The 24,637-nt window shown below is 36.8% G+C and overlaps 1 protein-coding gene across 2 annotated transcripts in view; it reads left to right on the top strand.

Annotated features, from left to right (window-relative positions):
• The window catches only part of UBXN4 (UBX domain protein 4), a 30,322-nt gene extending 5,968 nt beyond the window's left edge, over positions 1–24,354 (top strand). For both annotated transcript variants that reach the window (XM_052660183.1, XM_052660184.1), the window contains exons 2-13: positions 908–1,010; positions 3,584–3,612; positions 4,319–4,437; positions 5,086–5,260; positions 8,766–8,859; positions 11,976–12,030; positions 12,779–12,943; positions 13,652–13,779; positions 17,902–18,004; positions 19,734–19,865; positions 21,578–21,780; positions 23,698–24,354. In XM_052660183.1, coding sequence (XP_052516143.1) covers positions 908–1,010; positions 3,584–3,612; positions 4,319–4,437; positions 5,086–5,260; positions 8,766–8,859; positions 11,976–12,030; positions 12,779–12,943; positions 13,652–13,779; positions 17,902–18,004; positions 19,734–19,865; positions 21,578–21,780; positions 23,698–23,836 — 1,445 coding nt within the window. In that variant the 3' untranslated portion in view covers positions 23,837–24,354. The remainder of the gene's footprint in view (positions 1–907; positions 1,011–3,583; positions 3,613–4,318; positions 4,438–5,085; positions 5,261–8,765; positions 8,860–11,975; positions 12,031–12,778; positions 12,944–13,651; positions 13,780–17,901; positions 18,005–19,733; positions 19,866–21,577; positions 21,781–23,697) is intronic.
• Positions 24,355–24,637: the final 283 nt, after the last annotated feature.

Here is a 24,637-nt window from a genome sequence, read left to right as displayed (position 1 = left end):
AAACACAAATGAATTTAATTACAAAATAGAAATAAACAGAAAATGAATTTATGGTAACCGTGGCGGGGCGGGGGGAAGGGTGGGTAGGGATAGATTGGGATTGACATGTATACACACTACTGTATTTAAAATAGACAACCAATAAGAACCTACTGTATAGCACAGGGAACTCTGCTCAGTTTTCAAGACTAACCTAAATGGGAAAAGAATTTGAGAAAGAATAGGTACAGGTATATGTATAATTGAAAAGCTCTGCTGTATACCTGAAACTGACACAGCATTGTCAATCATATGTGTATATATATAAACATTTCCAAGACCCTGGAGGCTCCTTCATCCTCTTTCCCAGTCAGTAGTACCTCCACCAAGGTAGCATGCATGCATGCGCAATTCTGTCACCATAGATTAGTTTTGGATCAGCATACCTTTTGTAACTGGCATACCTCTAACAAAAGGCAGGTGCAGAACTGCAAACAGAATCACACCTGGCTTCTCTCTACCTTGGAGGGATTCTGGAGAATAAGTGGTGTGTGTGTGGAGGACATTAAACTCAACAGAAGGATATTACATAAAGGAAAAGTATAGTACCTTTGTTTCCTAAAATCGTGTACAAAAGCCAAAATAGACACATTTCTGCCCATGAGTTCTAATTATTGTGATAACATTTGCATCATAATTTGGATGTCTTCATTTAGAAACACTTTGTATAACCTAAATACCAGTATTTTCTTTTTCATTACTTTTTGTTAATGTTAACAGTCACTTCATTTATGGAAAAATTCAGTTTTCAAATTTGGTAGAAAATAGTATTTGTGGGTTTACATTTTATTTGAAGTTCCAGATTTACAGGGAAAAGAATCAGCAGATACTGGCCTTATGCTATAAGAATGCTTGAAATGTTTTACAGGTGATGATGAGCAGTCTACACAAATGGCTGCAAGTTGGGAAGATGAGAAAGTGACAGAAGCATCTTCAAACAGTTTTGTTGCTATTAAAATCGATACCAAAAGGTTTGCTTATGTTTTACTCTTGTAATTTAAAAAAAAATTTTTTTAACCATTGTCTCTGGTTGTGATTTATGATTTATACTCTTGGACTATAAGAATGTTGATTTTTGTATAAGGCATGTTGAGGGCTTATATTCTGATTGCCATTTTTCAAATTTCTCCTTATATCTTATTGAAAAACTGATAAATTCTTGGTCTACCAAGCAGCTATGTGACATATACCAGTAATGCAAAGGAACTGTAATCCTCAGATTCTAAAAACTTGGAAGTAATTGTAACTAATATATTAATTATCTCTGGAAGGTTATAACCACTCTTCGGGATCCTATTCTTGAAAATGGAGTCATTTAATTCAGTAAAAATAAGAGCATTTATAGGTGCATCATAGTACCTGATAACCACAAGTCTGTTTCGTTTGTGAATATATCCCTCTTCCCCCATTAAAATTTGTGTGTGTGTGATGGAAAATTTCAAGCATGCACAGCAGTGTTTGAGTAGTGGAGTGAGCCCTGCCTCCTCATCTTGGTCAACTACTTTGACAGCTATCACTTCTTGGTTTGTCTTGTTTCATCTTTTCCCCCACCCATTTCAACCCATCCCATATAATTTTGAAGTAAATCTCAGTCATCATATCATTTCATCTATCAATATTTTGCTATGTCTCTGAAAGATAAGAATTCTTAATTTTTTAACATAATACTTCAAAAATTAATCTTAATTTCTTAATATCAAATATCTACAAAGTGTTTATATTTTCAGTTGTTTTATCAGTCAGGTTTTATTATTTAATTTATTACAGTTTGTTTGGTTCAGGATCCATTAAGATCTACACGTTGTGATGTGTTGATCACTGTCAGGCTCTTTACTCTGGAGGCTTCGCCTCTGGATCTCCCTCTGTCCTTTTCTTTGCAGTCTATTTTTTTGAGAATCCAGGTGATTTGTTACATAGTTTCCCACAGTATAGGTTTTGTTCATTATAGTCCTGTCAGTGTCATTTAGGTTATTACTCTGTCGTCCATTTTCTGTAAACTGACAGTTGGATTCAGGTCCCCCCCACCCCCACCCCCCCCCCGACTTAAGACTACTTCGTAGATGGTGGTATGTCTTCCATTCTTCTACGACAGGGTACATAATGCTCTGTTGTTTGTCTTTATGAGGTTAGCCACAGCCATCAGTGATGAATGCCTGGAAACACTAGCAGTTTTAAAGTGGTATTTCTGTTCTTTTGGTATTAATAATATCAAAATGAAAATTACTATCAACATTAAAATAGAAATTTACCTGTAAGTTTGTAAACTTTTTATTAAAAATTTTTTCTTCATTAATAAAACATGAAGCAAATCGTAGTAGTCTGCTTCCCAATAGTTACTGCACTATACATTTATTGAGCTATAATCTTTTTTTTTCTTTTAAAGAGTCTGTCATATCATTGATATTGTCCATTCTCTTCCAGAAGCACCTTTTAGAGTCAGTAATGGCAGGAGGAATGTAGGGGTTTGTTGGGAATGTGGAAGAAATGAGAATTTCAGAATTGTTGCGATTTATATACAGACTGATACATCTACCATTTTTAGAAACAAATTTCTATTAGCAGATGCAGGAGTACTTGTATATAGTATTGGTTGATGGTCGTTTCATTATGGACAGCTGGATGGGATCTCGTATGTCTTTTAAATTATGAAAAGTAAATTTAATTATATAATAAGCTAATGTTCTAGGAACATGTTAGTATATTTTTATTTATGGAGGTATCTTGCATTGAAAATTGATTTTTAGAAAATGTATCAAAAGTTCACAGTGGTTATAGCTGAGAAAGTAGGATTCTTGATAATATTTTTCTTTATAGTTTTCTTTTACATTTTCAGACATTTTTATTATAATCATGTCTCAGATTCGGAAAAAGACAAAGCAAATTTCTGGTTCTTCGAAGCATTAATTTGGTTCTTGGAATTACTCATCTACATTTATCAGTGTCTTTTATTCATGTTATAAAGTCTCTCTTTCCCATCCCTGTACCTAACCACTCTTTGGAGGAAACCAAATCAAGAGAATACCATTGTTTTCCTCTCCCTTTTTTTTTTTTTACAAAAATGATAGTAGTTTGATATACTTTTTTTTATTTTCCCTCTTTATAATTGCATGATTCACCAGTTTTTAACTGGTGGATATTTAGGTTGAGTCCTTTCATATTACAAAGTATTGCATTATCACTTGCACAAGTAATTCATAGGTATTAATATCTTCTTATTACAAGCTACAATATTGTATTTAGAAACACATGCTGCTGAGGAAGCAACATGGCAGATACTAAGGTGATTTTTAGGTACCTCATCTGACCACTAGTTTGTGGTTTGCAAGAGCAGGTGTCTCTCTAATTTGAAAATTATAAAACAAACCCAAAATGGTCTGTGAGATAAGGGATACATTTTCCCCCTTTCAGTTGATAGCTATGAAAGGAACTTATAGTTTCAGAAAACTTCTTGTAATTGGTACAGTACATTTTTATAAAAACAACTCAGTATTTGGGAAATACTTATATTCATCTCGTGATTTTTTTGTTTGATTTTGTTTTACAGTGAAGCCTGCCTACAATTTTCACAGATCTGTATCCTTTCCATGAAGAATCAGTTGTATATATATGAATATTGCTTGAGGATTTGCCTTTCTTTTGGTTGATGCATGACAACTAGAAATAATTAGTTTTTATTTAGGAACTGATGAATTCTTGTTTATGGAAACTTGATATTGCTAATTGTCCTTTAAGACAGTGCAGTGTATCAAATGGGTCATGGGGAGTTTGTTGTGTTTTGTTTTTGTTTTTTTACTGTGAGGTGCATCATGTGCGATCCCACAACCAGGGATCCCATGGATGGAATCCATCCCGCAATCAGGGATCCCAGAGATGGAATCCATGCCCTCTGGAGTGGGAGTACAGAGTCTTAACCACTGGATTGCCAGGGAAGTCCCCTTGGGGAGCTTAAAGTTGCGGTTACTATAGCTGGAAAGCAATATGATGCAGTTGGAATGTTATTTAATAGAAGTAGCTGGCAAGAGATAAGATAGATGTAAAAGTCATGATGGAGGGGAATGTAATGAGTGTTTTCCACTTACACATATGCGATAGAAATAAATCATAATTCATGTATCACATGTACTGCAGGAATAGTGATAAACTAGTTGAAATTATTTTGTAAACAGGTTAGCTTATTGTGAAATTCACAAAGATTATTTTGCTTTTTTTTAATCAGTAGTGTTTAATAAAATTATTCCCTTGTTTGTCATGAGTTGTTAGACTTGATAACGCTGTGCAGATCCTGTAGTGTGTGTTCCATCCAGTTTTTTTATTGGAGACAGCGGAATTCCTTTGGAAGTAATAGCAGGAAGTATTTCTGCAGATGAACTTGTTACCAGAATCCACAAAGTCCGGCAGGTGAGAAGGAACAGAATTGGTTCTTTGTATAAACATTGGAAAATGATTTGTCAAGAACTTGACATTGGAATATTTTTGGAGTCACTCTTAAATATTCAGGAACTAGCCATGCTATTAAACTTAAAAGGTAGTAAATACTGTTCTGGACTCATTTTCAAAACCAGTTTATGAAGTTAGAGGTGCCTATACATGAGTGGCTTCTTATTCTCCCTTCCCTTTTCCTCTGTCACCCAGCCACACAATGTAGTCACTATTACTTTGTTGCAAGAGAGTATTGCTCTCACATTAAGGTCCTTAACAGTATATTACTTGACTGTTTTACGGATCTTACTCAATTTCTCACTAGCATCCACTTTGGGCATATGGCTAATACAGCTTGTAACCTTTTTCCTTGAATTCTCATTTTAAGAAAAATCAACAGTGTGCTTTAAAAATCGTTTAATGCTCTTGTCACCTTGCTGTTGAATTCCATGATGTGATTATGTCATGTCTAGGACTATACATTTTAGATTGATTTACTTGGAAGTTTCAGTACTTCTCACTTCTGTGGAGTTTAGATTGACTTCCTCATTTTTGGTTTCATATACCATGGTAAATTTAAATTTAGATTCTTATCTGTAATTAAAATCAGTGTTTTTTTCTCCCTAGATGCATTCATTAAAAGGTGAAGCATCATTGACAAATGGCAGCCAATCAGAAGGTTCAGTCTCTACTCCATCTGCCTCATTTGAACATAACAACACTTCTGACAACTGTCAGTCCAGAAATGTAGAGCTCTGTGAGACGCCATCCACTGCTGATACAAAGTCAGATTCCGCAACAGGTGGGTACACTAAACACTCTGCTTCACTTTGAAGACTGGATTAATGTTTTTAAAAATAAAAATACTGTATTTTCCCCCTTCACATTCACTTAATTTAAAAGTTACAGACAGTTTTAGATACATATGTTTGTCATGTAGTGGAAGAAGGAGATAAAGTCAGTGATTGTGTCCTTCAAACCCAAATAGGTAACAGTCCAGAAAGCTGATAGTAGTAATTTCTGCTACTGTGCTGTGGTTCAGGGACTATCATTATGACACTCATCAGTTTTGTAAATCTCTTCTCAGAGGATTTTGAAAGGTCCAAATGAACTGATGTATTTGGAATTATTTTTGTTAGCCTGTAGAGTACTGTACACATTTAAGAGAATTGTATTTGCACTTTTAAATTAGAATTAAAAGTTAATTGTAAAATAGAGTTGTGACTGCAGAGGGGTTGATAGAAAAGGCAGAGAGAAATTCTATACAGTATTTTAAGGATCATGTACAATCAGAGTTGTTTTGTATAATACAGCTTTGTATCAGGCAATGTTGGGTTAGATACAGAATATTATCTTTTTATTCTGTTTACTCTGGCTGCCTTGGGTCTTCACTGCTGCTCAGAGGCTTTCTCTAGTTGTGGTGAGCCGGGGCCACTTTTCAGCTGTAGCGCACAGGCTTCCTATTGCAGTGGCTTCTCTTACTGCAGAGCACGGGCTCTAGGGCGTGTGGACTTCAGCACTTGCAGCTCGTGGGCTCTAGAGTGCAGGTGCACGGTTCCTGGTTGCTCCAAGCCATGTGGAATCTTCCCGGCCGGGATCGAACCTGTGTCTCCTGCATTGGCATGTGTGTTCTTAACCACTGGACCACCAGGGAAGTCCAGGAAACTAGATGAGTATCTTAAAAGATGACCTGCTCCAGCTCCTGGGTAGATAATCATCAGGCTTGTATTTGAATATATTTAATGAGAGGAGTTCATTACCTTGCTAGGAATCTTGTTCTGTTGTTGAACCCCTTAGGTTTTAGCAAAATTCTTCCCCATATTCGATGCTCTATAATTTCCCATTAACTTTAGTACTACTTAAAGAGTTACACATAACACTCTGGATTCTGTTATATTCCCACAAAGAGCATTCTTGTCTTTGGTTTAATAGGTAAATAACTTGGTTAGGCTCAGACAGTTATACTCTTCTATCTGAGGTGAGTAGCAACTCTAATCTTAGTTCTTTGTAGTTTTGTTTGTTTGTTTGTTTGTTTAGCTTCATTATGGAAAATTTTAAACATACAGAAGTAGAGAAAATAGTATAAGAAATCTCATTAACCCATTGCCTATCTTCCAACTATTTTTAACTCATGGTCATTATTGTTTCATCTGTGCTTCCTTTCCATATCTCCTTGCCACTTATTATTAGGATACACTTAGGCATTATATCATTTCATCTTTGAAAATGTTGATATTGGGACTTCCCTCATGGTCCAGTGGTTAGGACCTCCCCCATGTTCTCACTGCCAAGGGCCCAGGGAACTGAAATCCTATAAGCTGAGCAGCATGGCAAAAAAAAAAAGAAAAAAGTATCTTAAAAAGCATTTTAGAAAATGGAAATAGAATGTGATTATCTCTTATGAATCCTGGAAAGTTTAACATTGATTCTTTTTTATCATTAATTATCTAGGCAATATTTATATTTACACTAAATTTTTCAGTTGGAGTTGGAGTCCAATATATCATCATTAGTCGGTGATTTTCATAGATTCCCACTGTCATCAGTGGTTTTTTCCTATAGTTTCCCACAGTCTGGATTTGCTACATCCCTATGATGATTTGTAAAAATTCCTTTAAATTGGAAGTAACACTACAGGCTTGTTTTAGTTGTTGAAGTCAGGTTTATTCTTTATTCTTTTTTGTCATGACTACTTTATGGATGTTGCTGTGCATTTTTATCAGGAGATAAGTTATGCATGATAATCCACTTGTCTTTAAACCTAAAGACAGAACCTCCTCTAGTAATTTTACTGTGTTTGGATTTTTATCAGTTGTTTTAGCTGATTGCCATCCATTTTTCTTTGTTTATGAGTCGTAGATCCACCTCACTAATTGTTACACACAACACTTTTTTTCAGCTTGTTCACAGGTTATTTTCAGAAGTTTTCTTAAGTATTTTTTGCTAATATCAAGATATAAATGACCTTGACATTCATTTTACTTACTAAAGAAAACATTAATTTCCTATTGAACACACACTGGCTGCTAGAGGTTACCACTTCTTATTCAAAGGTTGCATTCATGATACGCTAGTAAATATTTAACAGAAGTTTTTTGTAGTGGGGGAGAAAAGCCCTCATTTGTAGTGTTTGCTAATTTCTGAAGTGTGAATAGTCCTTTTGTGGCTCATTTCAAGTTATGTAGGTGATGCACTGAATGTCAGGGTAGGAGTACACGCACCCCATTGGTCTACTCTCTAATTCTAATACTTCCATTACTGCTGTAATAACTGAATCACTTACTTCGTGCTGGTCCTAGTACAAGTTTCAGTGTTGTGCTTCTGTAGCATGGATTTCTCCTAACAAGTCTATGCAGTTTTTATAGATAAGGTAGTGAGATTGAATAACTTACTGAAGTGACAGAACAAGATTTAAGCCAGACTTTTGTTGCTCTGCAGTCCAAACTGTTTCAAAGATCAAACATATAAGGAATAATTAAGTTGATAGTGAGTGGTAAGGAAGGAAATAGCAGAGGTTTTGAAACGGAGTACCAGACCATAGCTATCCTCTACTGCAGTCCAGGACAAAATTCTGTCCTTCAAGAAATCCTTAAAACAATATTAGTGTATGAAATACTAGGTATGAAAAGCTTCTCTAGGAATCATTGTGGTCTGCAGAAGCAGATCCCATGGGTCATCATAACTTTAGTAATACCATACTTGGCCTCTAGAGCTTCACGCTTTTTTTTTTTTTTTTTTGCCATGAGGCTTGTGGGACCCGGAATCTAACCTGTTCCCCCTGCAGTGGAACTGCAGAGTCCTAATCACTGGACCACCAGGAAATTCCCTAAAACTCTTGAATACCATAACCACAGCCGCATGTAGCGTTTTTAATTAAAATTAAATACAGTTGAAAAAGTCTCTCACCTGCACTAGTTTATTACCAGTGGTCAGTAGCCACACGTAACTGACCAGTGGCTGCCCTAATAGATACCAAAGATGCTGGACCCTGCTGCTTCCGAGCAGAGCCTGTCCCTGGCTAGGGCATGCTTATTATGCTTTTGTTATATTCCTTCCTGCCAGATTAATATTTCTGCATGTTTTATTTTAGTGGCTTTCAGCTGAGTAACTGCTTTATTTCCCACTTAATATACTGTTATTCCAGGTTCAAACTTGCAGAGTTAGAAATAGTTCATTTCTTATCTCCTACTCCATCCCTAGGGAAAATATGTTTAAGAAACAAGATTGTTAACAGATGTTGTAACCCAAAAGATATATGTCTTTTTAAAAATTGGCATTCTTCTTTTGTTTTTCTTTTATTATTTAAGGAGGAGAAAGTTCAGGCCAGACCGCTGTGTCTCAAGAGCCTAGTGGATGTTCAAATCAGAGACCTACTGAAGACCTCACCGTCAGAGTGGAAAGGTTTGCTCTTATCTTTAGACACAGTGTTTTGTTATTAATAGACTGTGGTTTTCAGTTACTTCATTAATTTGAATTAGGGCTAAAATTACAAAAAAGTTTAAAATTCTAGGTTGAAATTTTTTACTTCTTGACCAACTTATTTGTATCCATAGAAATTGTATTCTAGAAGTAAGAATTTGTGTATATCTCTGAAGTCATTGGTCTGCTTTAGGCCTGATAATTTTAACAGTCTCTCTTTCACTAGTATTTTGGTGTATGTGTTTCCATCTGCCACTTCTGCTTTTCTCTCTCTGTGTCACAGGATAAGTTCCAGATGGGCAGCCAATTTTATGACTATGCACTGAGTGGGTTCTGCATATGTGGCTGTCTATTAAGTATCACGTGCTGTTAGTCTGATAATAAAATTTCTGACTTTTTGTAGCTTCTAGTTTAGTACTTTCTAATGTTACAGTAGTTATCAAATCATAATCTTGATTCTTAAAAGGTACTTGAGTTAATGGTGAATGGATAAGCAGGAATATTTTAAAATCTTGACTTAAAAATCACTCAGTGTTATATGGAAGTTAAAAACTACTTAGACTTGATATTTTCTTGTTGACAGATATTATGGGGAACCAAGATTCATAATGATTGCTGTCATTGGGTTTTTGGGTTAGTTCATGCATGGTTCAGTATAAATGAGCTTCATTTTAGCAAAACCTCCCGCAACTCTGATTGTTCTATATGAGTGTGGCAGGGCCAGGATCTGGTGGTTCACAGCAGGATAGACCTCTCACGGTGGAGAAAAATGGTGTGTGTCTGGAAGAAGAGCAGTAGGGAACAAGAGTTTCAGAGGCTCTTCCTCTTCTGTTTCATTCTGCTTTGCTAACACCACATCCCTCACATGCACCCTTACTTGCATCGCCTTGGGATCCTAGAGTGAAGTTAGAACGAAAACTCAGGAAAGGATTTCGAGAATTGGAGGGAATGTGAAGAAACATGGCAGGTAGCCCTTTATTGTGAGGTGGGATCAAGTGCTATTTAATTGCTGTGGGAAAGGGGAGCTTCTGTTATTTAATAGTTTCCATTCTGGTGTTTGTTTTTTTTTTTTTTGGATATACCAAGTGAGTTGTGGGATCTTAGTTTTCCCCTACTAGGGATTGAACTCAGGCCCTTGGCAATGAGAGCTAAGAGTACTAACCAGTGGACTCCCAGGGAATTCCCCCAAATAGTTTCCATTCTTACGTAAAGGGATGTCTACTAGTGTCTGCCTGTATGGTTCTGCAAATAGAATATAATAAGCCATTTTTAATTAAAAAATAACAATATGTACATATACTGGTGTGTATGTGTTACATAGGATAATGAGCCCCAGAAGATATTTGAAGACATGCACAAAATGCTTATACTAGTATTTGTGAAACTGAAATTAGAGGTTTCTTTGTTTTATCCTTGGGTTGCCAAATTTTCTTCATTGAACATTATTATTTTTATAGTTAGCCTGTCAGGACAGAGTGGTTTTAGAGTTGTTTGAGATTCCTTAACTGGAAAAAAAAACTTCAGAGTGCTCTTAGAAGATACATACACCTAATTTTTAAAAAACTTTTAAAAAGGAATTCTAATGTTGAAATTAGATAAAATGTTGAAAAGATCTCAATAATGAAACAGTTTTCACTGGGAAGTAACTATTAGCTGCTTGACGTTTCAAAAATTTGAGCCATGATCATGTAATTAAATCATATAAGCACTTCAAACAAGCTTCATATAAGCTCATTACTGTGAAGCTGTAGTGACTGTGTATTGATTATACCATGATTTATTTATCTGTTCTACTGATGATGGATGTTTGAATTATTTTCAGTTTGAGTTGGTTACGAATACGATTGCTGTGAACATTCTTTTATTACATGTCTTGGTGAATGTATCTTTCGGGTATGTTTTCAGGAGTGGGAATTCCTGGGTTGTAGATGCTGGCTGAACAGTTTCCCAAAGTGGTTATACAAGTTTATAATTTCCCTTAGTAGTAAGATGTTTCATGGGTCCTTTTTTTCCCCTGTAAAGTGTTTCAGTTAATTTCTCTCAACTTTTTTTAGTGCACAGAATACTTCAAGTTTATAGCAGAACCCCTTCATGTTGGGTCTTAAGTCCTTCTGACATCCTTTTTATGAAGAAGAAACCTGTGGACATTTGCTGCATTTTTTCTCTGGTGTTGCTGCATTCTAGTGCACCATTCATTTTTCTCACCGTGTGCACCTAAACCTCATCATCTCTTTGGGGTCCTAAACCATCATCTTTGAACATCCCTTAGGTTTCTGGCTGAGTTTTTCAGCTGAGTTTTAACAAATGCATATGCCTGTGCAACCCAAACCCCTCTGAGAAAAAGTGCCATTAGTTTTAAAAAACTGAGATAAAATTCACGTGCCATAAAATGCAAAATGTATGCAGATTGGGTGGGTTTTTATATATTCACAAAGTTGTGGAACCATTACCACTATCTGCTTTCAGAATCATTAGTTTTTAATTGATGAATTTCTCGCAGTTCAAAATCAATTTTGGTGTTACTGGTCTTTATAAATGTTCGCCTTCAGCTTTTTGCTTTTATCAATTCTGTGCTATATTCCTCTTCTATGTAAGAGGTAAAGCATTTTTAAGTGATTGATTTATATATATATATATATATATTTTTTTTTTAAGACATTTAAAAATCAATATCTGATGAATTCTCTGGTGGGCCAGTGGATTGGACTCTGTGCTTTTTCTGCCAAGGCCTCAGGTTTGGTCCCTAATTAGAGAACTAAGACCCCAAAAGCCACATGGTGTAGCAAAAAAAAATCAGTATCTGATAAATCAGGTGAGGAAAGGGAACTCTAGTGGTAAGTAGGAGGTAAGGCCCTTAGAGCTGGAGGGAGGCTTCTTATGGCTCCCCCTGACTATTATGGATTTTTTTCAGGGCCAGGGCCTAGGTAGAGAAGTTGTTGCTTAACCTTTAGGAGTTTTTTTTGTTTATCTCCACATTTCCCCAGTTTTTAGCTAAAGAAATCTTCTAAATGTAATTTATTTCAATATAATGTATCTCCGTTAATGCATTTTTTTTAAACTTTCTCAGTTAATGTATTTTTTAAACTTTTAAAATACAGACTAACCAAAAAACTTGAAGAAAGGAGAGAAGAGAAAAGGAAAGAGGAAGAACAGGTAAATTGATATGCCTAGTATTTTTTCCTCTTGCTTTCCATGAGGGAACGTTTGATTTCTTGTTTAGCTTGGCACATGGGATGACTTCCTGGTCCTGTAGTTCAACATTGCAGCACAGTAAGGAGCATTACCAGTCTTCTGTCGTAAAGTCACAGTGTACACTTTTTTGTGATTTTTGGAGATTGCTGGGAATAAATTAGATCATCTTTTCTCCCTTTGCAGTGAATCTTTTACACTGAGAATAAAGGGACTTGAATTAAAATCGATTTGATGCAGATCAAAGTTTTAGTTCCTTTTTGTGAAAAAGAAATGGATAGACATTTTGCTGAATATTTCCTCTGGTGGTATTGTATTCTAGTTCACCATTCATTTTTCTTAAACTGTGCACCTAAACTTCATCATCTCTTCTGGGTTCTAATATACGAAGGTTATGTCTTCAGGCCAAATAAATGATTACTTTGTTGTCCTTGGAGGGACAACCTGTAATTCTGTTGGTTTTTTTTTTTTCCAAATTACGTTGACCACATGATAATCTTTACAAAACCGCTGGCAAAGACTTATAAATTGATAGGATTTGACCATTGACCCATGCTGTTAATACATTCTACTAGACTCTTAGATTTTGTGAAGTTGTTCTGTTCCTTTCGCTGTACCCTACAACCAACTTACCCTGTGTACAAAATGGTATTGACAGAGGATTATTAACTTTTGTTTCTGGTTCATAAAACTTACTTTTTCTTTAATTCAGAGAGAGATTAAGAAGGAAATTGAGAGGAGGAAAACTGGAAAAGAAATGTTGGATTATAAAAGAAAGCAAGAAGAAGAATTAACAAAAAGAATGTTAGAGGAAAGAAACAGAGAAAAGGCAGAAGATAGGGCAGCTCGAGAGCGCATAAAACAGCAGATTGCCCTGGTGAGTGTTGTTTATTTTTAATGCTTGACTCTAGAACATTGGTGAAATTGTTTTTCCAGGCACAGTGGTTTCGGTTTACTATCAGACAGGGTGCATAGAAATAGTAGATTTTAGTGACTGAGAGAGTACTAATTCTCAGTTTTCTTTTACTAAAATTCTCTCTTTAATTAAAATACATTTAAGATTAAAACTGAGATAATCTTTTGAAGTAATTTTTCTCCATGTTATGTTATGAATTTTATCAGTAGTTAAAGATAGTTTTCAAGATTCTCAAGGAAAGAAGCCAAGAATTTGCTCCCTCACAGTGTCCTCTAGTCATAAGCATTCTTTTTTAGGACATTCAAAGGATTTAGGCACATGAAGCTTAGGATGGTTTTGCATCAATTGGTTTTAGAATTAAGCAGTTGTAAAACTTATGAAAGCCTCCTTTCTTAATATTATTTGTTCATGAATTCATTCAGTAAATATTGATTATCTACTGACCTTGTTCCAGGCTTGAGAGAGAGTGACCAAAATCAAGTCCTTGTTTGTTTAACAATAACTGTGGTCCCTGACAGTTGATAAAACAAAAAAATGCCAGATCCAGAGTGATGAAGTTCATGTATGGTTTTAAGGAATTCATGCATATCTGTGTTCCATATGTTGGAAATGTGTAACTAGATATTTCTGGCAGTGAAAGATAATTAATATCTAACAACTGTTTTCAAGGACCGTGCAGAGAGAGCTGCTCGGTTTGCAAAGACAAAGGAAGAAGTAGAAGCTGCTAAAGCTGCTGCCCTGCTGGCCAAACAGGCAGAGATGGAAGTCAAGAGAGAGACTTCCACAAAAGAAAGAAGGTACTTTATTTCTTGCTAAAGTATATGTATGTATGTGGCGGCTAAGGAGAAAAGCAGTTGTGGGCTTCTCTTTAACACTGATTTATTCTGTGGCTTAATAAATAGTTCCAGAAGAATATACTGATCAGTTGGCAGCTGCCAATGGTATTTGTCATTGAATGTGAATGTACAGCCTTACAGTACTAAATACGTGATGTTTTAAAGAAAGCCAAAATCTCTTTCAAGAGACAGAAAGCATGTTCATCAAAATGGTTATAGTGATGAGATCTCACAGAGGATATAAAATGGTTGGATAGCGTCACCAACTCAGTGGACATGAGTCTGAGCAAACTCTGAGAGACGATGAAGGACAGGGAAGCCTGGTGTGCTGTAGTCGATGGGGTTGCAAAGAGTCGGACATGACTTAGAGATTGAACAACAGTGACATGTGTACTGGAATTCTTCAGTTGTCAGAATATCAAATCAAATAGGATTAAGCAGAAGAGGGAATCCCCTGGCTCTGCACCTGGGAGTTACAGTGATAGATTTAGTTAGGCATCGCTAGATCCAGGAACCTAAAGGGTATCATTACACCTTTTCTGTCTCTTTTTAATCTCCTGGTTTCTGTTTTAGCTTTATTCTCAGAGAAACTCTTTAGATATTGTCAGGAGAGCCTGGCACCTTCTTGATCTTGAGCTTCTGATCCTAGAGAGGAAAGAAGTGAATTCTCATTCACTGAGAATTCTGATTGGTCCCGCTTGGGTCAACATGGCCATTTCAATACCAATCACTTTGTCACATGTATGGGCTAGCTGATTGGGGTAGTAGACTTGCCCACTCCTATGGTGAAGGAGATACGAGAAATATTACTGATAATCATACCAGAACGAGTGACATATTGGAGGGATAAGGCAGTTCCCCAAACAGAAGTGTGTTGCAAAGACAGAAATTCAGATTTCTAGTACATACTGCTAGTAGGATTACTATTAATACTTATTTTCTTCTCTGTACTTTTTTATATTTTCTATATCAGAAAATTAAGAAGCATTACTTTTGCAATCAGAATAATTACTTTAAAAACGTTTGTTGATTCATTTATTTTTGGCTGTGATGGATCGTAATTGCTGCGCATGGGCTTTCTCTAGTTGTAGTGAGCAGAGGCTACTCTTTGGTTGTGGTGAGCAGGCTTCTCGTTGCAGCAGCTTCTCGTGGCAGAGCAGGGGCTCCAGAGCACAGGCTTCAGTAGTTGTAGCACATGGGCTTAGGCGCCCCAAGGCATGTGGGTCTTCCTAGACCAGGAAGCAAACCCATGTCCCCTGCATTGGCAGGCATATTCTTAACCACTAGGCCACCAGAGAAGAGCAGAAAAATGACTTTTTAAGAACTATTTCCCAAAACAAATCAAATACCTAAGAATATATTTAACAGAAGTGTAAAACTTATACACTGAGAACTAGAAAACATAATTGAAATAGTTAAAGAAGACCTAACTAAATACATAGAAAGATACTTTGTTTTCATAGATCAGAAGACTTCTTATTGTTAAGGTGGCAGTTGCCCTCAAGCTGATTTACAGATTCAACACAGTCCCTATCAAAATCCCAGTTGGTTTTTTTGCCAAAATTTTTGCAGGGATCGGATTCTAAAGTTTATATGGAAATGCAAGTTACCCAGAGCAGTCTGGAAAAAGAACAAAGTTCTCAGACTTCCTGATTTTAAATCTTAACTACAAAGGTACATCAACGAAGATGTTGTGGTGTTGGCATAAGAATGGACATACAGATTGATGTACAGGCATACTTGGTTTGTTGTGCTAATGCTTTATTGTAGTTTTTCACAAATTGAAAGTTGTGTGGCAAACCGGTGTTGTCAGTTGATCACATTTTTTGCAATAAAGTATTTTTATTAAGATATGTACATGGTTTTTCTAGACATGCGATTGCACACTTATTAGACTACAATATAGTATAAATATAGCTTTTACGTGTACTGGGAAACCAGAAATTCCCTGTGACTTCCTTTATTATGATAACTTAATTGTAGTGGTGTGGAATCAATATCTCTGAGGTATGCCTATAAGAGGAATTTGAGTCTCTAGAAGTAAACCTGTATCTTTATGATCAGTTGATTTTTGAAAAGGATACCAAGACCATTCAATGGGGGAGAGAATGGTCTCTTCAACAAATGCTTCTTGGGCAAGAGGATATCCACGTGTAAAATAAAACTTGAACCATTATCTCACACACCATATGGATCATCTACCTAGGTGTGAAAGTTAAAAAGTATAAACTCTTGTTGAGGGCGGGAAATAAGGACGTCTTGTGATCTTGGACTAGGCAGTCCTCTTAGACATGACAGCAAAAGCACAAGTGACAAACCAACAGATAAGTTGGACTTCACTGAAATGAAAGACTTTTGCGCCTCAGAAGATATCAAGAAAGGGAAAGGAAACCCACAAAATTGGAGGGGCTTCCCTAGTGCTCCAGTGGTTACAACTCCATGCTTCCACTGGAGGGGCATGGGTTTGATCCCTGGTCAGGGAATTGAGATCCCGCGTGCCACGTGGTGCAGTTAAAAAAAGAATCGGAGAAAATATTTAAGCCATATATTTGATAAGGGACGGGTAACTGGAATATAAAAAGAAGACTTGAAGTCAACAACAAAAAGCAAACAACCCAATTTGAATATAGAAAAAGGATTTAAATAGATGTTTTTCCAGGGAAGATACACAAATAGTCAATAAGCACATGAAAAGATGCTCCATCCACATTATTAGTCATTAGGAAAATCAAATCAAAACCACACCTTCTAGGATGCCTCAATTTAAAGTGACCACCAAGTCTCAGCAAGAATGTGGAGATTTTGGAAGCTTCCTGCATTACTAATGGGATTATAAGTGGTACAACCACTTTGGCAGTTTCTCAAAATGCTAAGCAATTCTGCTCTTCAGTATACTTCTGAGAGAGCTGAAAACAGTCTCCACACAAATACCTGTGCGTGAGTATTCATAGCAGCATTCTTCATTATAGCCAAAACGTGCTAATAACCAAAATGTCCGTCAACTAAAGAATGGGTAAACATGCTGGATCCCATACAGTGGAGTATTATTCACCAAAAAAAAGAATGAAGTACTGACACATGGTGCAACATGTACGAACCTGAAAACAAAATGCTGTATGGCAAAAGCCAGAAGCCACCCATCTTACGATTCCATTGTATGAAACACCAGAAACAGATAGATCCACAAAGACAGAGCAGACGAGGGGGGTGCCAGGGGCAGGGAGACGGAGGCATGGGACCAACTGCCGATGGGCTTTCGTTCTTTCTAGAGGGATAAGGATATTCTGGAATTAATGATGGTTGCACAGCTCTGACTATATTAAGAACCACTGAATTGTATATTTTAAAAGAATGAATTTTATGTGAATTATATTTCAAAATAGCTGTTGGTAAAAATAATGCGATTTCACTGTGAAAAAATTTTTTTTCTAATTGGAGAAATATTTGACATAATTACTGAACAAGGAGTACAGCATGATGGTTTGATTTACATATGTTTTGAAGTGATTGACACAACATGTTCAGCTAACATCCATCTTCTCATATACACTTGGCCCTTGAATGATGCAAGAGTTGGGATTGCATCCAAGGTTGCGCCACCCTTGTCTAGTCAGAAATCCACGTATAACTTCACAGTTGGCCTCCATATCTGTGGATCTGCATCTGTAGATTGAATCAGCCATGGATAGTGCAGCACTATAGTATATATTTACTGAAAAACATTTCACCTGTACATGGACCCGTGCATTTCAGACCCCTGTTGTACAAGGGCCACAGGGAGATAAAATATAAAGAAGAAAAAGCCTTTCCTTGTGGTGAGAGCTCTTAGGATTTACTCTCAGCAGCTTTCCCTACACCACACAGCAGTATTAGCTGTAGTCACCCTATTGTACATTACATCCCCAGTACTTATTTGCCTTAAACTGGAAGTGTGTACCTTTTGACCACCTTCCTCCAACTCCCCCTCCCTCACTGTCCATAATTTCCTGTTTTCACTACACAGTTTCACTTCCATCTTCTCCTAGATTTACAGTGAGAATTTGTAGAGGTAAAGATGCTGACCTAATTTTCATTTTCTTACAGCACTGTTGCGAGAATTCAGTTCCGTCTTCCAGATGGTTCTTCCTTTACAAATCAGTTCCCTTCTGATGCTCCTCTAGAAGCAGCTAGACAGTTTGCTGCACAGGTAACTTTATGTCATGAGTTGTAATAAAGGTCGATGAATGGGTTATTAAATGTAAGAGGGAAAAATTTCCAGGCAGAATTGGAAGAGTATGAGTAAGTGGTGACTTATCCCCAGGAGGGAGGCACAAGATGCCTCTGGGATGTTGTGGAGCTTCCGTCATGTATGAGTGCCATATGGGAACAACATATCTGCTTGTTCTATGAAAAGAGGGATTTCCTGACACCATATAAGAGACTCTGGAAACTTTTTTAACTGCTCAGCGCATTGAGCTGGAGGAATGAAAAGCAAGTGATTTTCCAGTAGTCTAATCTAAAGAAGCTGTCCTCAATAAAAGATGCAGTTTTTCTTGGTCCTCTGCAAATTTTCTGCAAGTTTCTTAGAATGCTGTGGGGCTAGCAGTTTTCCCACCATCTGCTGATTGGTCAAACTAAAGATCAATAATCAGTCTATATCTGGCAACAAGTATCTTCCTCAGGAATTTACTTCCAGAACTTAGCCTTGTTCAAAATCTGAATGGGTGTGAAATAAACATCTTAGAAAATAAGATATGAGTACTTTCCAATTACTTTTTATTCTGATAGATTATGTATTCAAAATGAGGCATGTACCAGTATTTCATGTATCACTTCAAGACTGAAATTAGGTTTCAGACTTTTCTACTAGATCTCTTTTGCGTTTAGTCGGCTATGTCACTTAATAGGTGCCAATAAAAGGATACCTAAAAAGCTGCTTCCACTGGTGAGCTTGGCTGGACAATAAACTTATTTTATTAACTGTTTCCCCCAAGCTTTATAGTAGGATCCACTCCACATAGCCTTTTCCATTCCTCTTTTGCCTTGGGCCCCCACTTAGGGCCTCCTCAAATGGCCTGCCCTGGCCTGATTCTTTCGCTTCTGCCACAGGTAAGTGAGGCGATCACATGATTAAAGAGAGATCTCTGATTGCATCAGTCCTGTTAGAACTTCACGTCAGTACAGTGATCTAATTTAGTGACCTGATGTTGAGTGAGAACAGTGAGGAGTGTATGTGTGTGTGTGTGTATATATATATATGCACACACACACATAATGACCTAGAGTAAAATATTACAAAAAACAAAAGTTACATTCTCCCTTTGAAAGATTTTACAAGTATAGGTGACTTAACAGTGTGAAGGTGATTGTGTTGCTTGCCCACTGTAAATTCCTAGGACTGGATTATGTGTATAGTATGGCTTGATTATGGACCATTTACTCTTTGAGTCGAGGAGGCAAAAACTTATGCCATATATATATATAATACGAGGGAAATTCTGATCTGTTCCAGAATTTTAAATTTTAGTTTTTCATTTTAGAATTTTTTCATGTTTTTAATAAGAAATACCTATAACCTAAATGGGTATTTGTGAGATACTAACATAAGTTTGACAAACGACAGTGAAAATTCTTAATTGCAAACTGTAGTCATAGTTAAGATATGTAATTGTTCATTTTTATTCATCTTATTTAGTCTTGCTATTACAAAACATATTCCTTGATATTTTGTGGTCATTTTTGAGTTATGAAAGCTTTTAAGTACTGTTTGTATGTGATAGTCTTCAGCTGTTTTTTAAAGCAGAGTTTTTATGAATGTTTTGATTTTATATTTAAGTGAACTTTTAAATCAGTCATTTTGAATGCGTATGAGTTTGTAATATCTTACTTTAAAAAGGCTCCACTGTAAGGTTTTAAAACTTATTTTTATATTACAGACTGTTGGCAACACTTACGGTAACTTTTCATTAGCAACAATGTTTCCCAGGAGGGAATTTACCAAAGAAGATTATAAAAAGAAATTACTGGATTTGGAACTTGCCCCAAGTGCTTCAGTGGTACTGTTGCCAGTATGTATATGCATGTATATTTTTTCTATTCTTACAGGTCTGTCTGTTCTGCTCTTGATTTTTTCTTATAATTAGATGAAGCGAAAGTGAAAAAATGTACTGTGGATAATTAGAATCCAAATTATCCAAAAATGTTAGATTAATTTATTGTTCCATTATCCTGGCCTTTATATTTGTAACGCTAATAAAAGACTAAACATACTAAACACATTTTCACCTTCTTCCCTCATCTTTTCTCATGTACAGAAAATGACCAGTCGAACAGGAAAAACAATGTAGAATATCTGTCTAATCTCCTGACTTGGTGTCATGTATTTATGTATGATTACGGTTTATCCATTTTTTAAAAAAGTTTTAACATAAAAATCACATTAAGTTTTAAACATACTAATCCTAACAACATTTTAATCTCTGATATTAAAAAAAAGAGGCCCAGAAAATTTAAATGTGCCACCTTAAAGTGCCAGAGCTGGGATGAGAGCCTGGGTCTTCCATAGCCTGGTTAGTATGGTAGTGCCCCCAAGGGAGAAGGCAGTGGCACCCTACTCCAGTACTCTTGCCTGGAAAATCTCATGGACAGAGGAGCCTGGTAGGCTACAGTCCATGGGGTTGCGAAGAGTCAGACACAACTGAGCGACTTCACTTTCACTTTTCACTTTCATGCATTGGAGAAGGAAATGGCAACCCACTCCAGTGTTCTTGCCTGGAGAATCCCAGGGACAGGGTGCCCTGGTGGGCTGCCGTCTATGGGGTCGCAGAGAGTCGGACACGACTGAAGCGACTTAGCAGCAGCAGCAGCAGCATTGCCCCCAAATCTGTGGCTTCTCTTTCCCTGCTTTCAGTTATTTAGGGGCAACTGCACTTTGAAAGTATTACATGGAAAATTCTAAAAATAATTCGTAAGTTTTAAATTTCGGGCTGTTGTGATAGTGTGAGGAAATCACGTGTCATCCCATTTGGGACACGAATCATTCCTTTGTCCAGCATATCCATACTCTATGCTACGTGCTTGTTAGTCACCTTGCAGCCCTCTTGGTTGTCCGATAAGACTGTTGAAATACTGCAGTGCTTGTGTTTGGGTAACCCTGATTTTATATAATAGTAGCCCCAAAGCTCAATACTGGTGATGCTGGCAATTTTGATAGTCCCTTGTTGTGCCTAATTTATAAATTAAATTTTATCACAGGTATGTATGTGAAGGGAAAAAAGTAGTATATGTGGGGTTTGGTATGATCCGTGGTTTCAGGCATCCACTGGGGGTCTTGGCAAGTATCCCCTGAGATAAGGGTGGATGACTATAGTTCACCCCGGCCGAAAGCAGGACCTCAAACCTAAAACAGTCCTCTAGTACTCAGGATTTTTTGGAGTCATTGATATTTGAAATCTTTCTCTTTTTTAAAATCATTAAGACTTTTAAAATCAGAGTTGTTAACTTCATTACAAAAGTTTAGTTGTCTTCAAAGTAATTGGTTCATTTCATTGAGAACTACTTTCTGGTTTCTATGTTGTGATTACTCCTTAAAAGGAAAAGAATTCCAGGAGTTCCTTGAAGTTTATATACACTTAAAAAATGGCAAAAGATGGCAATTTTACTTTATTGCAGTAAACTAAAATCCATAGGACTTTCCCAGATAAAAATTTTATCTAGAACCTTGAGTGTGATGTGGTTGGGTTGATGTAGTCTTTATTTTGGTTTCTTTCTTCATTTTTAGGCAGGAAGACCAACTGCATCCATGGTACATTCTTCCAGTGGAGACTTTTGGACATTGTTGGGGACAGTGCTCTACCCATTCCTTGCCATCTGGAGACTGATAAGCAACTTCTTATTTAGTAATCCTCCTCCTGCACAGACCTCGGTGAGAGCAGCATCATTGGAAACCTCAAACCTTGCATCGTCTAGCAGCTCAGAAAAAAGGTATTTATGTTTTCCCCATTTGCAAGATACATTAGTAATGCCCTATGCCTTATTCAAAACGAAAAAAAAAATTTATAGATACTATGCCTTTTTTCTATGTAAAGGGGAAAACCCAGCATGTTCTGAAGCTTTATTGTATCACCTAGGAAACTCCTTACCTAAGTTTTCAGCCATCTTTCTATAAAATCTATTCCATGCTAAGCAGCTTCACTGCTACTGATTTTATTATTTCATTTATTGGATTCTCTTATTCCATAACAAAAGATAGACTTTCTTCAGGTCTAAATAGCAGTATCTTTCTTGTTAGCCGTATCTTGTCTGACAAGATACTTCATTCCATTAATTTCTTACAGTCATCACACATAATTACTTTAGAGGGATCATTGTGCTCTAGATAATTTAACTGCCTCTCTGGGTCATTTAGAGAAGACCAAAGTGAGGAAACTGTATATTCACTTGAAAATGGTGTCTCTTTCAGAGAGTTACTTTGGACTGGTTCCTTAACCAAGAGGCCTTACTTTTATGGCACATGGCCATGGTTAGAATGGTAATACTAGTAGACAGCACTAATGATCTTAGCTCACACCTCTGTTAAAATTCTAAATATTTGAAAGAGGTTAACAGGAAGTATTTTCTTAAAATTTAAGATTATATCCTCTTCTAATAATTAATAGCATAATTTATTACACTATATACCTACTGCTGTTCAATACTTTATTGGGACATTAATAGCAAATCCTCACACCAATCTTTGATAATTAATGAAAGCCCTTGCCTCTGTCTGTTGTGAGTGCTAAGTTGCTTCAGTCTTGTCTCTTTGCAACCCCATGGACCATAGCCCACCAGGCTCCTCTCTCCATGGGATTCTCCAGGCAGGAATATTGGAGTGGGTTGCCATTTCCTCCTCCAGGGGATCTTCCCAACCCAGGGATTGAACTCACGTCTCTTATGTCTCTTGCATTGGCAGGTGGGTTCTTTACCCCTAGCACCACCTGGGAAGCCCCTGTCTGCTGTAAGGAGATCCCTGATTTCGTGTCCTGTTGACTGCCTGAATGAAGATTTGCGTGAATATTGTTATGGGCTGATACAGTCTTTATCTTGATGTCCTTCTTAACTATTATGCAAGAAGACCAGTTATATCCTTAGTACATTACTCAAGTGAGGAGGACACAGAAAAATTCTTCTCTTCTTACAGAGCAGCGTTCAAACTAGGTCTTGTTAGGTCTGAATTTTAGAACTCCTACTGAGCAATGAGTGGAAGCATTTCATCCTGAAAGAGCTTGCTGAATGGGTCTTCAAAACTTACTTCAAAGAAGGGGAAAGGTCTTGCATTGGGGCAAAGAATGGGACAAATATTTGAGTGGGTGAAACTTTGTGTTATTATTGCTTTTTCTTTTCCTCTCTAGTATTGGAGGATGTATTGGTTTAAATTTCACCTGTTTCCTTCCCATTTTTAGATGAAGAAGGTTTGTTGTTCTTAATTGTCCATGTAGAAATAAATCACTCTTAAAGATTTTAAAAGAGTTAAGAATTGCTAACTGACCATTTCCATATATTAAGCTATGAGTAGAGTTTGTGATAACCACTAGGGTGCTGTATAAATTATAAATATTTTAGTAGATATATCAACTTGCATAAAAAAGGAGCAGTTTAGTTGGCAGATAGTCCCACTGTTCTAAAACTTAGTAAGTCATCAAAAAATACATGGACATGGGCAACATTTGACTGGTTTGGCTTAGAGAACAGATGGAGTTAAAAAGCACCAAATGTAAGTCAGCGTTTGTAGATACAATGATCTCCCGTGTACTTTCCTTAAACTATAGTTGTCTTTGTACTAAAGGCAGTTTAAAGGAAAAGACTTTGTGTTACTGCTGTTTTCATTTTATATCATTTTCCTTTTTCTCCCTCTTTTATCAGGGAACCAGTCAGAAAAAGAGTGCTGGAGAAACGGGGGGAAGACTTTAAAAAGGAAGGCAAGATATATAGATTGAGGACTCAAGACGACGGTGAAGATGAAAACAACACCTGGAATGGGAATTCTACTCAACAGATGTAGTGTGACAAGTACAATATGCAAAAATCATTGTTTCTCTTATGATTTAATTCAACTAAAATTCTGCTGGAGAAGTGGGACTGCTTTATGTGTTCCAACTCATCTACAAAGTGTCTCTCTATTCCTGCTTAGTGGGTTAAAGTTGTTTAACTCAGACAAGAGATCAGATAACTGGCTGCTAGGTCCTTGTATATGGTAACCAACTGCTAGAAGCCTGAAAAAAATTTAAGAAGTCTGTGACAGCCTCCCTTTATCAGCTTTCTTATTCAGTATTTCATATGCCCATTTTAGCCCTATGCTCTCAGATGATACATTTGTTTAGGGCTGTTTTGCTCCGAATCCCTAAGCCAACATAAGATAACTGTTATGTCACTGAGTAATCTGACTTTGAGTCAGAGCTTTTTAACTAGCCAGCCAGATGATAATTTGGGTTTAACTTTTCTTGCTCATCAGCTGCAAGCAAAATCTTGTAGTTTTTAATCTTACTTAAACACTGAATAAAAAAAACTTTTCCAAAAATCAGAATGATCTTATCTTTGCTCTAAGTTTTGTTATTCTAGCATCTTTTTATTGCACAGGGCTCTGTGGAGGTCATGTGTCTCTGAATCCCCCCACCCACCTGTACTGCCTGGAGCTATCCCAGGAAAGGAGGGACCACTTTACCATAAATATCACTGCAGGAGGAAATTTTCTGACACGCACTGATGCTATGTTACTGTCTCTCCTAAGTCAGGGAGGCATCATTTTGTTTGCATAATGTAGTGGCCTTTGTTCTCATTAGATAGAAAACAGCTGCTGGTCTAT

Source organism: Budorcas taxicolor, chromosome 2, assembly GCF_023091745.1.
Source record: "Budorcas taxicolor isolate Tak-1 chromosome 2, Takin1.1, whole genome shotgun sequence".
NCBI lineage: Eukaryota > Metazoa > Chordata > Mammalia > Artiodactyla > Bovidae > Budorcas > Budorcas taxicolor.
Note: the sequence above shows the minus strand (reverse complement) of the source record. Positions and strands in the feature narration are given on the sequence as shown.